At 38.4% G+C, this 24,309-nt stretch overlaps 1 protein-coding gene across 4 annotated transcripts in view; it reads right to left on the bottom strand.

Moving 5' to 3' along the window:
• Rundc3b (RUN domain containing 3B) overlaps nucleotides 1–24,309 on the bottom strand; it is a 137,664-nt gene that overhangs the window by 18,320 nt on the left and 95,035 nt on the right. For all 4 annotated transcript variants that reach the window (XM_060373886.1, XM_060373885.1, XM_060373884.1 and 1 more), the window contains one exon: nucleotides 14,240–14,397. In XM_060373886.1, coding sequence (XP_060229869.1) covers nucleotides 14,240–14,397 — 158 coding nt within the window. The remainder of the gene's footprint in view (nucleotides 1–14,239; nucleotides 14,398–24,309) is intronic.

Here is a 24,309-nt window from a genome sequence, read left to right as displayed (position 1 = left end):
TTTACCTTAAATCACCAAATAATTGTTATTTAATCATGTTAAACAAGTGACTAAAGATAAATATTCACTATTTCACATTTTACTTAAAACTCTAATTAATGCTGAAATTAGTCAGCTAATCTAGATGTGGAATCATTCTATGTGATGGAAATACATCATTTTTTCACTCTTACACAAAGAGAAAGATTCTACAGAAAGCTTCATTAAACAAAATTATTTAACCAACTGAGTAACAGTACTAAATATATATATTATTTGTGCCTTGTTTATTGGTTTTTAATTTTCATTTCATTTTATTTTATTTTTTGAGACAGGGTTTCTCTGTGTAGTCTTGGCTATCCTGTAAGCAGGCTGGCTTCAAATTCAGAAATCCACCTGTCTCATCCTCCCAAGTACTGGGATTAAAGGTGTGTGCCACCACTGCCCAGAAAGAATAATATACTTATTGGTTATTTCTGAAAACTTTTCTGTGATACTTATCTCTATATTAATAAAAGCTCTTTTCTTTTTGGATTCTTAATAGAAATTATTCAGGAATTTCATCCTTCAAAAATAACATAATTCAGTCTTTATGAATATAAAGATCACTAAATAAATAACTTCTGTATGTGGATTTTAAGCTAAATTAATTCCATCAAGCTTAAGCATAATCTGACACATCTTAAAGTAGAGACAAGTTAGGTACAAAGGCTATGCAGGAAGGAAATATGTCCAAAATATAAATTTCCTTGACTGATGAAACATTATCATCTCCTTGCCGATGTTCTTTAAACACTGATCATTTCTCAACCATATTTCAAAAATTTCAAATTCTTGGCTTGGTGCTTAGAAGTACTTGTTGCTCTTCCAGGAGAATCAAATTGGGTTCCCAGAACCCATGTGGGTGGTCCACAGTCAATTGTAATCTAACTCCAGGGCAATAGCTCGTGTGGCATTCCTCACACAGATACACATATACCCATAAAAATCAAATCTGTCCTTTTCTCAAGATCCATTTCACTTTCTGATTCCTTCACGGAGATTTTCAGACACCTTATTTGACCATTGTGATGCACTGTAAGAATTCTAAGAGGTCTTCCTCTCTCCTTTGCTATGCTTCTTTCTCAGATCAGACGCCATCCTTGTGTTCATGATGAACTCACACTTCTATTTGTTGGAGACATATTATAAAGTTTATGATCCTTAGCACCTAGGGAGTGAAAATCTGTGGTTCCAAGTACTCATAAACTGTCCAAAGGGTCCAAGATGGGAAACAATCTTTAATTTTGATAATATAATATACTGGAATCATGGGAGCCAAGATGTAAGTTTTATAAGTGAGTATCAAGTTGTACCAGGACTGGCTAGTTTTTGAATTCCAAAAGCATTTACTGGAAACTTACTCCTAAAGGCAAAAGTATTGCAAACGATATCTTTGGGAGGTGTTCAAGTAATGAGGATTTCACTATCACAAACTAATATCCTAGTACCAATTAATCCACACATGGATGACTCAAGGACTCGAGGACAGACTTAGATATCTTACTTGATCTTACTTGTGTCCCTTTGTCTTTTACTGTGGGGTGACAGCACAAGAAGGACTTTCATTACATGCTTTTTGACATCATGACTCGAAACTGTGTTTTTTACAAGTTATAGTTTCGGGTATGCTGTTAAAGTATCAGAAAATGAACCAAGACATCACTACAGCAAGCCAGTGATTTTCCACCTACTGTCTGATGCGCATCTGATGTTCTTCATGTATTCGAGTACTCTGGGACATGGTACACTGAGAAAAAATCCTTACGAAATTAAAAAAATCTAATCTATTAAAACTATGGTAAGGCAGAACTTTATGTATTTAATGCATGGCATCTCGGTAAAAAGAACTAAAGTTCAAAGAAAGATTAAGTCATCAGGATGAGGTAACTTCATTAGGAATTACTACTACAGGAGAGAAACAGAACCATTGCCAGATACTGCCTGACTACTGTTAGTGACTGCTCTGAGCCAATGGAAACCCTGTGAAGACAGAGGCTGTTTTACTCAATCTTTCAGCATCAGCATCTAGAAGTAAGCTGACTTATTTTATTTTCAATTAATGTTTATCAAGTGAATGAATGAGCATTAAAAAGACAAACATTTAATACAAACAAGAGTGACGAGAATTAATATATCTTTATCCATGGAATGTTTTATAAAGGTCAAAGAGCCTAAACCAGTAAATTAAAGTTCCACATATACAATTCTAGCCAGTAAGTATGGAAGGACTAACAATTAGGTAGCACCACTGTGTAAACCCTACTTAATCAGTGAATTAATTACTTTAGGTATTGCTCGCTCATGGCCTGAGCCATCAGATGAAGGGCTGACATGAAGTCAGGCTGTCACCATCTGAATCCAGCGTTCATTCTTATAATCCCTAAAACTGAGACAATCATTGTGCTTCCCAATACGCCACATTATCAACTGAAATACACAGAGCATATAAAATATTCTTGTCTAAAAGCTCAGCTAAAATTTACATGAGCCCCTTGAGAGCAATTTTCTGCCCTGAACACAGAGCAGAAATGCCAGGGAAGTTTTCTAGTGTACATTTGTCTGGGTTCTACCTCTCATCAGTTACAGCAACAAGTGGTAAGACTCAGTCTGTGCATATCTTTTGCCCTTTTATTTTATTTATATTACACATAAAAAGGTTTACATTAAATAACTACATCAGAGATAAAGAAGAGAACAAAGAGGAATAGGGAGAAATAGGATGGCCAAGAGAAGAATGGCGGGGAGCAGACCTCGGAGATTTTAGAAGCTGAGTGGGAGTAAGTTAGACAAGTTACTCATTTACGTTTAGTATTTTGTTTTGTGACTTCACGCAAGGCACTCATGTCTCTCTACTTTTTCTACCAAATATTTATTTACATTTTCTTACTTCCCTGTCATCAGTATGGACATATTTCTCATGAATTACAGAATGGATTTAGCTTATGTGATATTTATGTTCTTTCCTGGCCTCCATTCCTTCTCAGGTTCTTTCTATATATGTGACTTGGAGCAAATGGAACCGGGACTCACTAATATGGATGTAAAGGATCTACTTTATAGACCATGAGCATGTCTCAAATGAGTCTTTTAACGCCCTAGGCAACCTTGTTAAAATTCAGATTCTGAGCCTGGGCTGGAGCTTCATGATCTGTCCAGAGATAATGCTAACAAGGCCAGGGGCTTAGAATAAGGAACATACAGAGGCTATCTAATAGAAATAAAAAAAGAGCCATGCTGTAATTTAAGATATTCTAGTAGTCAATTTTGATTCTTTAAAGTACACTGTAAAAACAGATTTTTTTTTGACAACTGCAAGAATTTTGTTATCAATGAAGATTGGATGATAAAAAGAAATGCTTCTAATTTTATTGGGTGTGCTTATGTGAGAAAAATGTCTAGTTTTAAAGAGTGAACTAATGAATGTGAGAATGAAAGGACATAATTTGCCTCAGAAACAGTTTAGAAAACAAAAGTGACCAGCCTGGTTAACTGGGCTTATTACTGTTACTCTTTTATAAACACTTTGACATTTTGTTTATCAAAACACTAATAGTGCTGCACTCTAAATGGCACATTTAAATTTAAAAATGGTTTCATGGTGAAAAGCACATAATATAAAACATCTCATGGGTTTTAATTACACCGTCCAGTGATATTTAACGCTTCATAGAATGTGAAACCAAGCACCATCGTCTGACTGCTTGCTCTTTCCTTTTCTTTTTTTTGGTTGCGGTGCTGGTTGAGTGATCCTCAGCCCGGCACACGGTAAGCAAGCACTGCACCTGAGCTCTAGCCATGACCATCTTTTAACTCTTCACATTGAGGCAAGGTCTCATCATGTTGCTCAGGCTGGCCTTGAGCTCGCTCTGAAGACCAGGCAAATGGGATTTATCACCCCCTTGCCTCAGCCTACAGAGCAGCTGTCCTTACAGCTCCTGCACCACCAGGCTCTGTCCTCTCGGCTCTAGTAAAACTGAGATAATAATCTATCCATTATACAGTAATGCTAATTTTCTCCCCTGCCCTAAAAGTCATTTTTCTTCTATTCCTTTTTTTTTTTTCTCACTATGTGATACTGGCTGATTTGGAATTCAGAGAGATCCACCTTTTTCTGCCTCCTGAGTGCTGGGATTAAAAGCACTGGTACATTCTGACATATATATTTCTGGCAAATATCTCATATTGTGGTTTCTTCTTTAATTGATAACAATTGCTTCCTTGGCTTTTTATGCAGCCCCACTTGCTAATAGTTGGTCTTTTATGCAGTACACCTATAGGGTACTACCTATAATTCCTTAAACAGCTTTAGTGTTTCAGGTTTCAAGTTAAGGCCTTTGGTCCACTTGGAGTTATTTCTTTTGTGGGTCGCTAGATACATGTCTCTTTTCATTCTTCTGCACATGGAGATACAGTTGCCCAGAACCATTTCTTGAAGATGCTACCTTTCCTCCAGTGTATATTTTTGGCATTTATCTCAAATGTTATGTGGCTACAGGTTTGTGTGTTCATATTTGGGTCTTCTATTTTATTCTATTGATCTACACATCTGTTTTTGTGCCATATTGTTTTTTACTACTCTAGTTCTATAATATATCTTGAAGTATGGAAGGGCAATCCCTCAAATATTATTCCTCTGCTTAGGAGTACTGTGGCTACACAAGGTCTTTTCTGTGTCCATATGAATTTTGGTGTGGGGTTTTTTTTTTCTTCCCCATTTAAGTAAAGAACATTGTGGGCATTTTTATTGGGAATTCATTACATCTGTGAATTGCTTTTGGTTACTGATCCCTGAACACAAGATGCCTTAATCAGTTTAAAATTTTTACATAACTATAGCCACCTCTGTTGTAGAAATTTTGGTTTATAATATGTAAACATGTTTCTGTTTTAATCCCAGGTGTGGGATATGGGACTGATTCAGACTGTCCACAGCACCAAACTATTTGCCTCATGAGAGCTCTGAGAGGGGTTTTTTGCCAGCTGCAGACAGTTTAATTCTAAGGAAGCTGAGAGGGAATAAAGGCCAGAGTCCAGACAGAGAAAGGGGGTTCTAAGAAAGAACAAGGCTTCTGCTGCTCCTTGTTGCTGTTGATGGAAGTTGGCGATATCCTGAAACAAGGACTGGACCTGCCCCAAGGAATCCAATGATCCTAAACAGCATGAAGTTGCGAAGGAAAACTATTCCCTTCTCCCCACCCACTAACTTTCTCTCCTACCTGGTGTTGGGGTGTTGGACGGAATTGGGGTGGAGAAGGGAAAAAGATACAAGAAGTATAAATAAATAGATTTAAAAAGTATGACTTCATCCCTCACACGAGACCTAATTTAGTTCTTACATAACTGCAGCTCCTCCGTTAACACCTGCTGTCATTTTTAGCATAACAGAAGCCATTTTGCCTCCCTGTCTCCATTTTGATCATAAGGTGAAATTAAGTTCAAGTTCTCAGGCCCTACATGCCTGAGACCAGGACACAATTCAATAGTTCAATGCTTGCCACTTAGAATGAAACAATAGATGATAAATGCATGTTCTCCTTGAGGTAAAGATAAATGTATGTTCTTGCTAGAGTTAAGACCACAACATCCTGCTATGTTTCTTACTCCCGTAAATCACAGCCAACCAGTGCTTTAAAGTGTTTTGTCTAGTTACCTAGATACAAAGAACACGAAGTAAAAATTGATTCTTCTCAGTTGGATGAACACACTGTACCTGAAAAAAAAATGCTTTTTCCAGGTTGGTTGTGTTTTTTCCCTTTAAAAAGTCACTTTAGAAACAGCTCAACATCACTGTCTCAATATAGGAGGAAAGAGAAATACCACAGTTATTTAATAAAGCTTCAAAGACTCATACTGTTTCATATTTACCTAAAGTTTTTTAAAACTATATCTTAAATAGTTATTACACTTGAGACAACAATGGTCCCAACATGAGCCACGGACTATCTAACAAAAACCCTACTACCAGATATGAGAAAGCTCTGTGTGTGTTGTTGCACAAGCAGTCCAGTGACTCTCAAAACAGTACAGGCTACTGTACTGCTCTTGGTTGCCTCTCAGAGACTGAAGGTAAGTGTCTCACTGAAGACACTATATACTTAGAGCGTAGGACTCAGGTGATTTGAGCTGGATCCAACTTGAAAACCTCCTTCTTGCAATCTAGCTTACACAGCATCAGAAGGTACTATGCAAGCTGCCAAGGGATGGAAGCAATCAATAGTCCTAGCTGTGACACCTGTGAATCACAATGACCAGCAAGGCAAGGCAAGATATCCCTAAAGGTGGAATAATAGTGATCATGTGTTGACTGCATGGAATTAAGGTCATTTAACAAGAAGGAAATCATGGCTAGTACTAAAAACCTAGCAAACTACCCAGGGCTAGTGAGGCCATGGATCTTAGAGAAAACCCACTACTGCCACTGTACTAGACCAGCATAACTCCTAAGTACATTCTAGAACTTACCCTTATAACCACAGACAAGTGTAGTCTCACTCGTCATCAAAGAAGCTTCTCTTCACAGCAAATGGCAGCCATTGCAGAAAATCACAACCAGACACAATGCAGAGACCGATGGATGGTGAGAAGTCCTGCCCCAGTGGATCCATGTACGATGTAACTAACCAGAGTGGTCAAGAACACCACAAGAACAAGGCCCACAGAACCCACTCAGCAAGGCTTTCAGGGCTCACAGAGACTGAGGAGGCAATCAGGGAGCCTGCATGGGTCTGTGCTAGGTCCTCTGTATATATGTGTTATGGTTGTTATGTGGTGTTCTCGTGGGACTCCTAACAGAGGAGTGGATGTGTATTTGACTCTTTCACCTTTTCCTCCTACTGAGTCACCCTGTCTAGCCTTGATCTGAGGGTTTGTGCCTGGTCTTATTGTCCCTTGTTGTGCAGTGTTTGGCTGATATCCCTTGGAGGTCCGCTCTTTTCTGAAGGGAAATGGCAAAGGGGTAGATCTGGAGGGTAAGGAACTGGGAGGAGAAGAGGGAGGAAACACTGTGATTGGGATGTATGCTTAAAAAAAGAAGAAAAAACTATAATCTCTAAAATCATATATACATAAACAACAAAAAGTGGAAAAAAACAGCAAGGCCTGTGCTACAATACCCAGCTATTCTGATTTCTGTCTCTGTGATTTTTCTTTTTTACTACTTTAATGGTCTCATTGTTATATTTCAAATGCAAATTGTCCTCCATGTTTCAGCTTGCGGTCCCCAACTGGTGCCATTTTTGGAAGGCTGAATAAACTTTAGGAGGTAAAGCCTTTCTAGAGAGAGGGACTTGCTGGTGGCCAGACTTGAGGTTTGATAGCCAGGCCCCGTTCACACTCTCTCTCTGCCTTCTGACTCCCACAGCCACTTCATCACTACCATGATAGAATGCATCCTTTTCTAAACTACAAAATAAATCCCTTCTTCAGTGAAGCTGCTTCTTGTCAGTTATTTGGACACCACAAGGAGAAAAGTGATAAACAAACTCATGTAACTGAAGCATAACCTTTTTGTGATTTTTTCACTTAGCATAAATAATGTCTTTAAACTTTATCCCTGTTGTAGCATATCACCAAATTTCCTTCTAGTTTAGGTTAGGCAATATTCTGTTGCAGGGATAAATCACATGCTGCCTTCTTATCAGAGAAGATACTGCGTGCTATCTTGTTAAAATGTACTAAGAACTGTGTTCTCACATATGGCGTATCTTGAAAATGCGAATGGGCCCTTGAGGATATATATGCTGGATACAGTATATACATAAAATTTTAAAATTATTTATTTATTTATTGTGTTTTATTCACTTTGTATCCCCACTGTAGCCACCTCGTTTCCTCCCAGTCTTACCCACCCTCCCTCCTCCCCCCCATGCCCTTTCCCTAGTCTACTGATAAGAGAGGATCTCCTCCCATTCTACCTGACCCTACCCTATAAGGGCTCATCAAGGCTGGCTGCATCATCATTTTGGCCTGGCAAGGCTGCACCCCCGGGGGAGGTGATCAAAGAGCAGACCACTGAGTTCATGACAGAGGCAGTCCCTGCCCCCCTTATTATGGAACCCAATTGGAATCTGAGCCGCCTATGGGCTTCCTTTGTGCAGGGGTTCTAGGTCCTTTCAACGCATGGTCATTGGTTGCAGTACCATTCTCTGCAGGAATCCCTGGGCCCAGGATTTTTGGCTCTGCTGGTCTCCTTGTGGAGTTCCTGTCCCCTCCAGGTCTTATATGGTATGTACTCACTTATAAGTGGATATTACCCATATAATGTAGAATAAACATTAAAATCTGTAGTCCTAAAGAAGCTAAACAACAATGAGGACCCTAGAGGAGAGGCTGAAACCTCACTCAGAAGGGCAAACAAGATAGGCATTGGAAATAGGAGAAGACAAGGAAGAGGACAGGAGCCTTCCATAGGGGACCTCTGAAAGACTCTGCCACCAGGGTATCAAAGGAGACACTGAGACTCATAGCCAAACTTTGGGCAGAGTGCCAGAATCCTTATGGAAGAAGGAGATAGAAAGACCTGGAAGAGACTGGAACTTCACTAGGTACAGTGTTAATTAGCTTAATATCTTCCTTAAATATTCTTAGCTCCTTTCTTATCTTTTGTCTGGTTGTTCTAGTTGTTGCTCAGAATAATAGTGAATACTCAAACTATTACTACAATTATTTTTGCCTTCAATTCTGTTCATTTTTTTCCTCATAAATCTTGAAGCTCTATCATTTAATATATAACTACATGAGCTTTCATTAACATGTCTTTCAAAGAGTCATAACTTTGCAGCTTTAAACTATATTTGTGTAATTATTTCTGTTCTCTTTTAATTACTATTCATAATTACTATTCACTATGCATTATCCTTTTCCTCTTTTGTCTTTGAATCTAAAACATGTAGTCTACAAGATTACACAGCAAATATGATTTCTAAACCTATGCTTTCAAGCTGTCCCTTAAAGAGTTTTAACTGCTAATAAACAGAGATTTTGATCACTTTAGTATTTGTTTTCTATGTCTATAAGCTTTCTGTCTCATTTCCTGGTTTTATTAGTTTTCTTTCATGTTTTTGTAACACTTTGTTTAAATTTATTTTTTATTTCCTTTTGTGTATATTCTATATTTTCTTCAGAATACTATAAATATTAAATTTAACATTTTAAGGTTATAATGCTCTGATTTGAATTTATATCAACTTAGCTTCATTAATACAAAAGTACTCTTTTCCTTTAGGTCTGTCCTCATTTTCCAGTTATCACTGCAATAAATCACATGTTTATGCATTTTGTGCCTCCAAATACAACCTAATGATTCTTTGAAATGCATTAATCTTGCAAATTATGTGGAAATAAAATAAGAAATGGATTTTAATAGAATATATTATACATAAAGACAACGGACTATCAGTCACATAAAATGACTGTCTTTCATAATTTAGCATCCTATTAGATTTCCCATCAATCTTAAGAAAATGTGATACAGCATGGTTTACATTTCTAGTCTGACTGCATTTTCTGCTTTCTTTGTGCCTGTGTTTATGACTGTGTGCATAGCTCTGTATCTGTCCATCATTTTATTTTAAGCTTTTTAGAATTACTTTAAAACTAATTATGTACATATTTTTATTCATTCCTCTGTCATACATTATATCCTAGCCACAGTTTCTCCACCCTCCTCCCTGACCAGTGCCCCTTCCTCGCTGTGTACTTCTGTTTCAGGCTTCCCGGGGTATCATGTGAACATGGCCTATCCATTTGCAGTTAGGACTAGGCAACAGGCACCTCTCCTTGCATTAAGGCTGGACAAAGAAACCCAGGAGGGGAAACAGGGTCCCCAAAACAGGTAAAAGAGTCAGAGACAGCCTCGCCCCCACTGTTAGGAGTCACACAAGACATTTTCATTGTTCAGGCAGCTTCTGTCTCTGGTCTAGAACTTGCCAACTGTCTGGCCAGCGAGCTCCTGGAACTGCCTTGGCTCTGCCTTCCCAGTGCTGAGGTACAAATGTGTGCCACAGAACCTGGCTTTTTCACATGGCATCAAACTCGGGTCCAGATCTTTACCAATTGGGCCATTTCCCTAGTCCTCTCTGTATTTTCTCAGTATCTTTTTAATATGGACAATGGAGTATTCAACTCATATTAACACGATTGTAAGTAAAAGAAGTATCATCTGCTAAATGTACATTATGACCAGATTATTAGGATCCATCATAACTTCCTTTTTTAAGTAGGTCATGATGACATCATAGCATTCTCTTGATAGGATCTGCACAACTCACTCTAAGCTGTGCGCCAGGAAGTATAGCATCACTGACTTATATTTTGTTGGCTGATGGATAGCACCATTACTATTTACTGTGATTCATAGCAATCCGGTTCTTGCATTATCTCACTGGCGTACACTCAACAGCGAATGACTTTTTGCTTTTATTGTTTAGGCTCTTCAGTTACTTCCCTTAAAAGACCATACAGAATATGCTACCATAGCTAAAAATCTTTCAAATAATTAACAGGAGCTGTTAAAAGTTCCTCGTATTTTATTGGTGTTAAGTAGGACAAGGTTTTTACATTGTTCTACGACTCTCTATCCCTGAGGTTTGCAGCATGTGTTTTATGACTGTTTCAATAGCAAGTCTTCTACCCAAGGGTCTGTGGCTGTTAACAACATATCCCTATAACAATGGCTTGCTTTAATATTCTTCACAATCCACCAAGTGAATATTAACCTTATTTTTGAGGTGAAGGACCAGTGGCTTCAAGACGTTAATTCAGACTAAGCTTATCTGGGCAAGGATGTAGTTATTAGGGGAAGAGACAGTCCTAATCTATAAGAAACCTTCAAAATGCTCCGGTACTATATTTATCACTAATGTACAGTGTCACCAGAACTACAAAATGTTCATATTTTATGTGAATTTACACATATATTTTCTTGGTGTTAAGTAAGTAGGACAAGGTTTTCACTATTCTGCATCTTAGATCTAAATAGCAGTAAGTAGTAAAATGAGAATACTCATATAAGATTTATCTCATTCTCCTGCTCACTATCTTCTAAAGTAGCTTTATGCAGAGGAATCTTGTGAGACAGCTTAAAACAATCTGGAGTAATAACAGTAATTTAAAATACATATATTAGCAAATGTTAAAATAAAAAAAAAATAAAAGCAGGCTGAGCGGAAAAGGATTCAAATCATCAAGAAAAGACACTCAATCCATGTAGAGACAGCATTACACGCCTGTTCTTCAATCTCTTCATGTCCCACTTTTGAGTTTTACACTGGGGTATTTAAGTGTTTTATCTTCTCACAGTTGCCTTTATCTTGTCAGAATGAACGAAACGGACCCTAGTCTCCAGGTCTCATGCAGACTTCATGACTATGGAGATGGACTATGGATCAGCAATAAGGGGTGGTGTTGGTGCTCACTTTCTCCCTACAGCTGCAAAACCACACTGTTCTGCATTTTATGTCTAACTAGCATTAAGCAGTAAAATAAGAGCACTCATATAAGAATTTCTCATTCTCCCGCTCATTATCTTCTAACGTAGCTTTATGCAAAGGAGTCTTGTGAGACAGCTTAAAACTATCTGGGGGTTTCAGCTCTATTACTTACAGGTAAATCGTTGACCTCTAAACTCAAGAAAACAGTCCAGTGTTTTGTTTTGTTTTGTTTTTATCAGTGGATACATTTTAAGTGTTTATTTTATTTTATTTTATGTGTATGGATATCCAGTTTGCATGTCTGTCTCTGTACCACATCTGTGCCTGGCGCCCATGGTGCCTCCCTGGAACTGGAATTAGAAATGGTTGTGAGCCACCCTGTAGGTGCTGGAAACTGAACCTGGGTGAGTGGGAAGAGTAGCCAATGCTCTTAACTGAGCCAGCTCTGCAGCCTTAGACACAGCTTTTTATTTGTTGCTTTATTAATATTGTTTTAGTTAAAATCCTCTTTAAAGATGTTAGGAATAACTGTAAATTTCCTTTGCAAAAAAAAAATGATCAGTAACAGTTTTAGTTCACTACTAAAAACTGTAACACAGTTGACTTTTTTTTCAAAGGAAGAAAATGGCAGTGTTCATTTAAATTATCAAAAGTAAAATAAACTTATAAAATTTTAAGTCTTTAATTAAAATATTGTATTAAAGTTTTATTTATATTTTATTTATTTCTTTATTTAATATTCCATTTTTAATGACAATGTCTTGCTATACAATAGTCCAGGATGGGCTCAACCTTATGATCCTTATCCTCAGCTTTTCAAAGCTGAGATTATAGCCTCATGCTATGAGTCCAGTTCATAAAAACTGATTTTATGATGAAAATATTTAGATAAGCTATGAGTATTACTTAAAAAAGAAAAATGTAACTACCTTCTTAATCTTTTAATTATAATGGAAAATACAGCCATTGCTCTTATTTTGGTCTTGTTATTTTTATCCAGTCTAACAGAAGCTAGGGTGTATGGAAAGGGCTATCCCGCCCTGCATTGACACATGACAAGCCCTTCACAGTATTAGAAGGAATAGGAACTATGAGCGGACATAATTATTTTTATCAACACAAAACTTCTAGAAAATAGTGTGGGTTTTTGTGTGTATGTTTGCTTACTAATATTTTGTATTCTTTTAAATGCCATCTCCTGCCAGGTGTGGTGGAGCACATCTTTTTCCAGCACTTGGGAGTAGGATTCAGGAGGATCTCTATGAGTTCTAGGCCAGCCTGTTCTACATGGGGATTCTAGGACAGCCCAGGCTACTTAGTGAGATGCTGTCTCAGAAAAAACAAAAGCAACAACAAAAAATACTGAATAAATAAGTAAATAAATAAGCAAGTAAGTAAAATAAAAGCCACTGGTCATATTTATTTGGTCTCAGAATAACTGTTATCATAGCTTATGTATGAACTACAAAACAGAACAGAAAGTTAAAAAAGACAGAACATTTCAGAATATTTGTTCAACTCATTAAAATTTATATCATTAATAAAGAGACAACAGACTTCATATGCTTTTGGGTGTTATTCTCTGAAGGCAAAATTAACTTACGTTATAGTTTAGTAAAACAAATGGGTAAGTTCCTCAAATCAAAAACAAAGAAGCACAATTAAATGCAATAAAAACCAGCAGCCTGTGTTTCATAACAGTATCAATCTCATGTGAGAAAAACTGAGAAAATGCTCTAAGTTTAAAGTGACTGAAAAAACTGAACACAGAAAACATGGCCTTGAATTGGATCTGGTGACAAAGAAGCAAAACTGTACTGAGGGACATTTTTAGAACCACTAATGAAATTGAAATATGAATGATGGAAAAGATTATTTAATTTGCTCTTCTAAGACTCATTTATGAACATTGGTTATATAGAAGAATAATTTTAATCTTGGTAAACATCAGTCACACAGAAGCAGAAGGCATAAAGAGGAATTATAATGTATACAACATCTAAGTGGTTAAATATCTGCATGTATATGTGAGGAGAGGTAGAAAATTACAAGGCAAATGTTAAAATCTGATGAGTCTTGGAAAATAAATGTGACAATTCTGTGTACTAATCGCTATAATTTTTCTGGAAGTCTAATAATAGCTAAAAATCCTCCAATAAGAGTAAAAACTATTATGTGGAGATTTTTCACTGTAAAAGATGAACATAAGTTTTACAAAATGGTAGAATTAGTGGGAGCGCTTTGAACAGTGATCTTGTACCAGAATGCAGAACTGCATCCCTTAGCTTTGTTCAGCTAAAAACTGCTTGCTACACAATTTTAAGGAAGGAGACTGCATTAAATTTTGCACAGTGATATCCTGGCAGAGCCTGGTATCAGTTTCATCCATCAGGACTGCACTTGAGTAATAATGGTCTAATGTACAACCTTTTTGCAGGGAATCAATAGCTGATGTGACTACATAAATGCTTAAGGGCTGAGGATGTGCCTCGGTTAAGTTGATGGCCCCAGCACTGCAGAACAAAACAGAAACCTAAAAAATTAATAATATGCACTTGGAATGTACACTGCATTGAAAGCGGGAGCTGATTTTAATTTTATTCTTGTGCTTTAAATTTTTCTACAATGAAAACAGATTACTTTTCTAGTAAGGAACCAAATTAACTTAAAAAGAGTGAGCGGCTTTACGAGAAGCAACCAGATTTCTCGGAATTTGCATAATACAGCAAAGCATGTTCCATGTCAGTATTTATACATCGTTAGAGTTTTTATAAAAGGATCTCACTTACAGCTGATCTTGAAGCTCCACAATGATATATTCTAACTGCTCTTTCTCCAGCTTGTGGGCCAGATCAGAATCTTCGATCCTCTGAAGTAGTATTTTATTCTGAGAGACAGATTCAGAAAGTTGGTTCTCACGAAGCCTTAAGAGTTCTTCAAGATAACCCTGGAAATACAGTATCACAGAGATAATGTCAACTGCAAAAATTCTAAGAGATTTTAAGGTAAATGCTGACCACCTTCAGCATTACTTCCATCTATTTTATCATGAAACATCTTAAAATCTTACTGATGAATGATCTTAACTGAATAGAGAAGCTCAGTATATGCTCTGCCTTCTTTAATGCTATTGGGGTGGGACACGGAGTGGGAGACTGGGTCTAGTTATATATTCCCAGGTGACTCTGAACTTTCACGTCCTGTCTATTTCTTCCTGTTCAAAAGTAAAAGGATTATTATTTAATGCACAGAACTTAAATAGGACCTCATGATGACAAATGCAGGTTTTCTAAGGCCATGAATATCTAATTACAGATATTAATACTCTAAGCTACATTTTCTCTACACAAGGAACCAACTCTAGCTCCCACGCCTAAGGAAGACATGGAAGGCAAATGATAGCTTCACAGCAATGACTGGTTTTCTCCTGAATTGTCGGGCACTGTATATTTGATGCTCACAGGAGTTAATAAGTAGGTTAATTGAACAGTGGGTACAAGGCAGTTCCCAAACTAACTTTACTGTTAACAAACTGGTATAAAACCCAAGAGAAAATACTATTTCAATTCTGGGTACACATGCCCATGCTTTCCTCTTTATTGGGATCTGCTTCTTTTGTCCAACATCTTCTGATAACTCCAAGGTTAAATTGCGTAACACTACCAGGGCCCTGCCCATTGAAAAGACTTATTTTGGAAACATAAACAAATTCTTTTTCTGTACCAAGGACCAAAGTTGTCATTTTTGTTCTGTTTTTGTTTTGTTACTTCCTTCTTTCAGCCAGTTATCAACTTTCTCAGGTAAGTAAAGTTACGAGTGACTAGCAAATGCAAAGGTCTCTGTAGGCTGGAGCACAGTACAATGACTAGGTAATTAAGGAGTCACCTATTTAACCCTTTTCTCAGAGGTTACAAAAGATTCATAACCAAACTATGACTTTACAAGTGTCTTTGTCACATAGCTTTGCTTCTTTAGGTATGCCCCAAATACCACTGCTAAATCAAGAATTCCTTTCCACATATTAAAAAGAGGTTTCACAGGCAGGTTTTCAAGGCAATGTGTAAACACTTAGGAAAATTGGACCAAAACAGAGGATGCAAAACAAGAGTGAGCGACGAAAAGCTACCTTTGAAACGTCCATCTCTTTTACTATTGAGAAAATAATATATTCTATTGCTTTCCTTTCTACACTGCCCTTTATTTATTTGTTGTAAAAAAATGATTTCTATTTTTTATGTGTATGAGTGTTTTACCTATACACATGTTTGTGTACCATGTGTGTGCCTGGTACCTGTGGAGACCAGAAGATGGTTCCAGATTCTCTGGAACTGGAGTTACAAAGGATCATGTCCCTCCACGTGGGTGTTAGGAAATAAAACCAGAGGTACTCTAGAGGAGCAGGAAGTGCGCTAACCATTGAGCAATCTCAACAGCCCCCGTTCACTTTGCCTTTAATGTTCTGGAGGTTTTTTTGGAGTTCTGGAACAGGGACACCAAATTCTCCCTAAAATCACAAGTTCTATGATCTCTTGCACACTTTTCCAAGCCCATCAGACAAAATCAAAGACTCTTTTGAGTTTGGTATGGGCTGTTTTATGTTCTTGTTTTTTATCTTTTATTTTTTTCCTCTTCTAATTCTAATCCTGTATGTTTACAGTTTCAGTATTCACCTGTATACTCCTGTATCTTTGATGTTTTACTATTCAGCCACACACTCCTGTATCTTTGCAATTTCTGAGAAAGCTGTGAGTCTTCTTCAGGAAAAGAATGCATCTCCTCACATTTATCTTCGGGAGGCAGGATGTTTCAGACAATTGTAAAATTATCTGCAAAACAGCAGTCTGTCCCTCAAAGGTTATCAAAATGTCCCTTCACAATGCAAAGAAACTGAATTTAAGAATCCAGACGGCCTAAAGCCTCGAAGCCTTTCACTTCTTTGCAGTAAGTCATTAACAACGTGCACAACTTCAAGCAGGTAGTTTTAAAATGTGATGCAAAGAACTGGGCCTCCCAAGTTGCTGGATCCACAGACATCTTGTTTTACCTTGCTGTTCTCAAATAAGGTCCATTTGAGAGCTGCAGACTTCTGCCACCATGTGGCTAAACTTTCTTTGAGCAAGTAAAATTCAACTTTCTTCAAGCAGGCCTGCACCATGCATTATCTCCTTTATGGACCAGTTCAAATAAATGACCCTGATAAGCCAAACATTCCTGTTTTTGAATTCTCAGTGTTATTAACTCATCTACTGTTCTTCTCTGCTGGATGATTGCTCCTTTAGCTGAAATTAAACTTGGGAGGCTCCTAAGCTCTCAGGGAGGTTTTCTTCTTAGTGTTATTCGATACACAGTTTCTCTGTGTAGTCCTGGCTGTCCTGGAACTGGCTCTGTATACCAGGCTGTTCTGGAACTCAGAGATCTAGCTGCCTTTCCCTTGTCTTCAGACCACAGGGCCAGGAAGGATAGAACCCAGAAACCACAGAACAAGAGCTGCTCTGGCAGCTTGGAGCTTCCATTTTCCCGTTACCCTGATGCATGTAGGATGACCTCTAGTCCTCCATTATATTTCATTCATGTGTATGTAGATGTATCTGAGTGAGTTTGTGTGTACACCTGTGCATGCAGGTTTCCCACAGAGGCCAGAAGACATTAGATTCTCCTGGAACTGGACTTATAGGTGGGCTTGGGCTGCTTGATGTGGGTGCTAGCAAGCGAACCTGGATCCTCTGTAAGTATGGCAGGCACTCTTAACCACTGAGATCTCTTTAGCCCCTAAAGCTATTTTTTAAATATTTAAATTTTTATTTACGTATATGGATGAGTGTTTTGATTGCATGCATGCATGGGTGCTGCACATGCATGTCTGATATCCATGGAATCTAGAAGGGGGTTTCAGACCCCTGGAACTGAAGTTACAGACGGTTTGGAGTTGCCATGTGAGTGCTAGGAACTGAACCTAGGAGCCAGCACTTGAAACACTGAGAAATCTTATTTCATGCTCTCTTACTTGTGACATCAACAAAATGGTTCCTGTCTTTCAGCTTTATGATACCTGTTAATAATGGCTAATATTACTTGCCCCTGAAGACTATTTTCCATGATAAATTTCATATATTTAGTTCATGGTAGAATCTCAATGATTGAAAACTGAAATCTCAATGGGCATACACATGCCACAAAACCTTTCTTTATACATATTTAATACAAATGATATACAAATATTTCTAAGTATTAGTAATTAAACAATACACAATCTATTATTTCAATTAATTGCCACAATATAGAGGCCAGTATAATAGTTATATTCTGTAATCTGCCCTTCCTGCAGATTACAGAATATAATTCTGAGTCTCTTGAGATATGTGTTTATCATTTCCTTTCTTTCCTGTATTTTTCCCCACAAATGTCTTAAAATATGGCTCAATTTCCCTGAGTTTTATCTGTACTCCTCTGAAACTAGCTTTTTCATGTACATTGATGAATTTAGCCAAATAGCCCACTTACTTTTAATACTACATATTATTTCATTGTATGAATATTATAGTTTAATTACTGTCTAGCCAATGGCCATTAGAATTATTTCAGAAATCTCATTATTAAAAATAATGCTATGATCACAGTTATATGTTTCTTGGACCACATATCCCAGAATTCCCAGGAGCAGAAATGCTGGAACACAGGCCCATTCTTACCATTATCAGATGTCTAATTGTGTACAGACTACACATAAAACTGTTTTTATATTTTATACTAATCACATTCCTGCCATATATTATACTTCTATGACTTCACTCAAGTATCAATGATATACTGGATTCACCTAACTCACTGAGGAATTATTTCTGGTTTGTCTAGTATAGAAACAATCTCTATACAGCAGGGAGCGCTGTTGTTACAACAGTTGCTAGAGTGTATCTCTGAACCATAAATCTGATGATTTCATTAATTAGTTTTGGGGAATGATTTTAAAAAGCTTATTCAGTTTTTCAAGAGTGTGAATGTAGCTGTGGTGAATAAGCAACATTTGGTTCTGCGAATCTCTTTTTTATATTGTCCATTTCAAATATTTTATTATTTCCCTTTCTTTGAATTGTTTGTTCTCTGCCTACATTTTAGATGATTATCTTCCTAATTTCATTCTTTTCTAATTCCTACAAATACTAGATAATTGCCACTTATAACTGCTAATTTCCTTTGTTTTCAGTTACACTCATTTCTATTTGCTTCATTTGTCCTATACTTTAGAAGTATTTTTAAAATCTAAGTTAGTGATATATGTGGATGATAATGAACTTTGTGTTGATGTTATAGTTTGAATGTGCCATGTCCCCTTAGGCTCATGTGTTTGAACATTTGATCTGCATCTGTTGATGCTGTTTGGAAGGCTGTGGAACCTTCAAAAGGTGAAGCCCTGGTGGTGGAAGTGGATGACGGGGAGCAGGACTTGAGCTTTCAGAGCCTGACCCAATTCCTGTTCATTCTCTGCTTTCTGACTCTGGATTCAGTTTGACGAGTTTCATGGTCCTCTCATCATGCCTCTTCCCCCTCTGCCATATCTTCCTCCTCACAATTGCTTGCATCCTCAGAAAACACAACAGAATAAGCCTTTTCTCCTTAAGTTGTTTTTGTCGGGGTACTTTATAACAGCCATGAGAAACTAAGAACTGCTTTCTGCCTTTATTGTATTGTAATATTGTGATCGCTACTGTGTCTTTGGTATTTGGAAGGCAGCTATACTCACCCCTATACCACCAATGCCGCACCATCTGTGGTATTTGGAATATCAGTATTTCACCCCGGTATGCTTATTGAAAGTTCTATAGCTGTTCCATTTATGTTCGACAAGAAGGCGCACTAAATTAATTATGTAATATTAACTAATAGCCTACCCATCAGAATTTAATATATTTTAGATAGTTTATTGTTTTGTTAAAGTTCACTACAACCTTTTTAATCTTTTCTCTACTCAATCTATAAATTATTCTGAAAACCATTAAAATAAGCATAACTTTTATTTGGCTATTTCTTTTGGCTAGTCTATTAATTTTGGGTTCATAGTTTACAGTATCAGATGTGTATGAATTCAGAATTATTTTATATTCTTGGGAACTGTTCTTTTAAAAAAGACAGTATCAACAGGCTGCGTATTATATGTACATTGTGTGTAGCAATAATGACTAAGGAATTTCAGAGGGAGAAGGGGAACATAGGAGGGGGAGGAGAACAAGATGATGTGGAGATGATGTCATTATACCACTCATAAGTGAATTCTCAAAATGTAAAATATTTAAATAAAAAGGCAGTATTTCCAGACATGGAGGTTTATGCCCATAATCCTACCACCCAGGAGCAAGAAACAGAGGAATTTATGCAAGTTTGAGGCCAGTGTAAAACTCTACATTGGGAAACAAAGAACAAGAAAAGGAAATGTCTTATTTTAGTCTCAATAATGCCTTTTGTCTATGTTTAATGACAAAAAATCCTTCGAACTAAAATTTGCCAAGTATGTTTATTTCCCTAGTTTTATCTTTCTTGCATGTCAGTATAATGTGTGTTGCTTAAAACTAGCATACATTTTATAATTTCCTAATAACTAATTTGTTTTAACTGGCAAGTTGATATGATTTGTTTTCCAGCAATGTTGAATCTTATATATTATTAGGTCTGCTTGTACATCCTAATTTTTCTATTCTTTTACTTTTTAATACTCACTCATAAGTGGATATTAGACAATAATATAGGATAAACATGCTAAAATCTGTACCCCTAAGGAAGCTAATCAGGAAGGAGGACTCTGACTGAGATGCTCAATCCCCATTCAGAAAGGCAAAGAGGATGGACATCGGAGGAGGGAGAAAATAGGAAACAGGACAGAGCCTACCACAGAGGGCCTCTGAAAGGCTCTACCCTGCAGGGTATTGAGGCAGATGCTGAGACTCATAGCCAAACTTTGGGCTGAGTGCAGGGAATCTTATGAAAGAAGTGGGGGATAGTAAGACCTGGAGAGGACAGGAGCTACACAAGGAGAGCAACAGATCCAAAAATTCTGGGCACAGGGGTCTTTTCTGAAACTGTTACTCCAGCCAAGGACCACTCATGGAGATGGCCTGGAACCCCTGCAGAGGTAGCCCATGGCAGTTCAGTATCTAAGTGGCCTCCATAGTAAATGGGGACAGGGACTGTCTCTGACACAATCTGATTGGCCTGCTCTTTGATCACCTCCCCCTGAGGGTGGAGCAGTCTTACCAGGCCACAGAGCAAGACAATGCAGCCAGTCCTGAAGAGACCTGATAGATTAGGATCAGAGGGAAGAGGAGGAAGACCTCCCTTATCAGTGAGCTGGGAGAGGGACACAGGTGGAGAAGAGGGAGGGTGGGATTGGGAGGGGAGGGGAGGAGGGAGGGAGGTACAGGGGGGATACAAAGTGAATAAACTGTAATTAATAAACATAAAAATAATTAAATAAAAATATTGTTCTTGAATTGCTTATTATTATTATTATTATTATTATTATTATTATTATTATTATTAACATAGGGTCTCATGAATCCCAGGCTGGCCTGGAATTTGCTTTGTAGCTGAGAATAACCTTGAATTCCTGATCCTCCTCCCTCTGTTCCTTAGTGCTAGGATTACAGGTGTGTGGCACCACACCCAGTTTGTGTAGTGCTGGGGATGGGAGTCAGGGCATGGTGAATGCAAGGAAAGCACTCTAACGACGGAGTCACGTCTAGGCTGACTTTCCACTGCATTCGTCAGGTTTTCCTCAGTTCTTTTCTTCCCCATTACCAGTTTGGAAGTTAAATTCTCTAAATCTTTTCTTCTAATCACAGTTCGTAAGTGTTAACTTTGGGAACATACATGCATGTTACAATAATATCTTCTAAGTATAATCAAAGCTCCAAAGGTCGCAGCCTCTATCACCACTGCCGCCTGCTCGTCGCGTCAGCTCTCCTTTGCTTTCATCCCCTCAGCGGTGGGCAGCATCCAGCTTGTGAGGGCTCTTGAGAACAAACCGTGAAACTTGAGACATTTTCTAAGTCGGCTATTAATTTAATAAGTGCTGTTATTAAAAATTAAATCACATGAACTTATAGTTAACTGAACCGTGTAAAATCAGTGCAATCACTCTAACTCTACGGCTTCATGATTATTTCATTACTACCTATGTTCTTATGTTCATCTACATTTATTTCAAGTATCTACAGAGGGCTACATAGCAGTGTTCTGCCGTGCGGCAGTTCTCAGTTTTACATTGAGTGATGTCATCCTGATTCCTTGAAGCTGGCTATAATAAAGTTTACCTAGAGAAGCTGGCATCACTAAAAATTTCTCGGTCTCCTCTGCAAGAACCAGGTGTTAAGCATGTTTGAGCATACCACTGTTACCTCATTATTAGCCATTATTGTTCATTGTTTAATCCAGTCAAGGTGTATTTACCCATGTAATTATTTATTCTGCCATTTTTCACTTCTGTCTTTTGGGTCCTATTTCCATCTTGAATGATAATGGGCCTGTTTCTGTAACTCCCCCCTCCCTCAAGGCTATTGAAACACCACACCTGAAGTTAAATGGCCAAGCCCTTGTCTTAAACCTGTAGTGTAGTGCCTGGAGTGGCATAAACTCCTGAGCTATTCCTGATGTTTTCAGGTCTCCCTCTGTTTTTGAGAGAAACATCTGCATGAGACTGTCAAAATTTGTGTTCTATTTGTCATTCAGGTTTTTAGAATAGAAAATCTTAAGTCTGATTTCTTGTTAATACCAGCAGTTTCTTTTAACAGGGTTCACACACTCTCTTCATATAGATTATGAAAATTTTTGTAGCTATCATATCAGCATGTTTATATTTGAGAAGGTATTTATATATAAGGATTCTATATTTGTAAATTTATTTTGTAAACATTTTTTTCTGATTTCCATTTTTATTGTTCTAATATTTTTATTACAAATTCTCTAGGGCTTTCTTTACAAATATCACTCAAGAAAACAGGGAATAGGATAGGAGCTTACCACAGAGGGCCTCTAAAAGACTCTATCCAACAAGGTATCAAAGCAGATGCTGAGAATCATAGGCAAACTTTGGGAAGAGTGCAGGGAATCTTATGAAAGAAGGGGGAGATATTAAGACCTGCAGGGGACAGGAGCTCCACAAGGAGAGCAACAGAACCAAAAAAATCTGGGTTCAGGAGGCTTTTCTGAGACTGATACTCCAACTAAGGACCATGCATAAAGATAACCTAGAATCCCTGCACAGATGTAGCCCACGGCAGCTCAGTCTCCAAGTGGGTTCCCTAGTAATAGGAACAGGGACTGTCTCTGACATGAACTCAGTGGCGGGCTCTTTGATCACCTCCACCTGATGGAGAAGCAGCCTTACCAGGCCACTGAGGAAGACAATGCAGTCAGTCCTGATTAGATCTGACAGGCTAGACTCAGATGGAAGGGGAGGAGGACCTCCCCTATCAGTGGGCTTGGGGAGGCGCATGGGAGGTGAAGAGGGAGGGAGAGTGGGATTGGGAGGGGCCAACAGCTGGGATACAAAGTGAATAAACTGTAATTAATAAAAAAATAAGTTAAAAAAGGAGTAATGTTAAATTTTCAAAAGGAGTATAAGTAAAAGAAAAATAATGTGGTAAAAAGTAAACGCTGGAGAGTTGGTTCAGTGGTTAAGAGTACTTGTCGTTCAGGTGAAGGAACCAGGTTTGATTTTCAGCACCCACTCCCTCGGGCACCAGGCATGCAAGTGGTGCATGATACACGAAGGCAAAGAACTCATATGAGTAAAATAAATCTAAACGTATTTTAAAACTGAAGATTATAAACTCAATTGCAGTTGAGTTTTTCTATGAAGAGTTTTCTTTGACGAGTTCAGTCCTTAGGAAGTAAGAATTGCTAAAATAATCAACTTTAAAAGGCAGACAGAAAGGCTCACATGGGCAGAATGCCAGGAAGACCCAGGGCTGATCTGGTTAGCAGCCATCCAGGCCCAGAACCATCCCAGCATCTACTCCATCCACGAGCTCCTAGAGTGTATGGAGGAGCCAGTCCTACAGATCCAGACGTCACTGCTGAACAGGGTGGGTTCTGGAGAGTGTAGTCCTATCTGCAGCCTACAAGCACAAAGGTCGAACCCAGCAGGAGGTGTGCAAGCGCCCTGGAGTTCGTGCAGAACTCCAGATGCCCTGCCTCGCCACAAGATCACCCTGACTGGGCAACAGCCGGATATCTGAAACAAGTCTTGGTGTTGAAGCCTGAGGTTCATGTGAATGTCTGTGGTCTGGGCTGCCACCTAAAGCCATGTTGATGTCTATGGCCATACAGCCCTGATGGACATGTTGGTGTCCATGGCCCATGTTAACACTGAAGGCCATGCAGATGTATATGCTTCTGCGGGGCTACCAGAGCCATATTGATGATTGTAGGCTGTGTTGCTGCTAGGGGCCATGTTGGGCTCCCTGGTCCTGCTGTAGCTGGGGGTTGTGCTTCTGTCCATGGCCTGTGTTACCACCAAAGGCCATGGTCTGTGGTCTATGCTGCTCTCTGAAGCCATATTGGTATCTGTGGGACATAGTGCAACTGAGGGCCATGTTGGTGTCCCAGGCCTGTGTTGCCCTGGGGGCCATTTTGATATCCATGGCCTATGATGTCACCAAGGGCCATGACGGTGTGTGTGTGGTCCTTGCTATGGCAGAGGGCTGTATTGATGTTTGTGATCTGAAACTGCCATCAGGGAACATGATGGGGTCCATGGTCCAAGCTGCTGATGGAGGCTGTGTTGATGGATGGACATGATCTGTGCTCCCGTAGAAGGCCATGTTGATGTCTGTTGTCTGTGTTACCACCAAAAGGCATGTGGCTGTCC

Source organism: Meriones unguiculatus, chromosome 21 (assembly GCF_030254825.1).
Source record: "Meriones unguiculatus strain TT.TT164.6M chromosome 21, Bangor_MerUng_6.1, whole genome shotgun sequence".
In the NCBI taxonomy this organism is placed as follows: domain Eukaryota; kingdom Metazoa; phylum Chordata; class Mammalia; order Rodentia; family Muridae; genus Meriones; species Meriones unguiculatus.
This window is presented reverse-complemented; position numbering and strand designations above follow the sequence as displayed.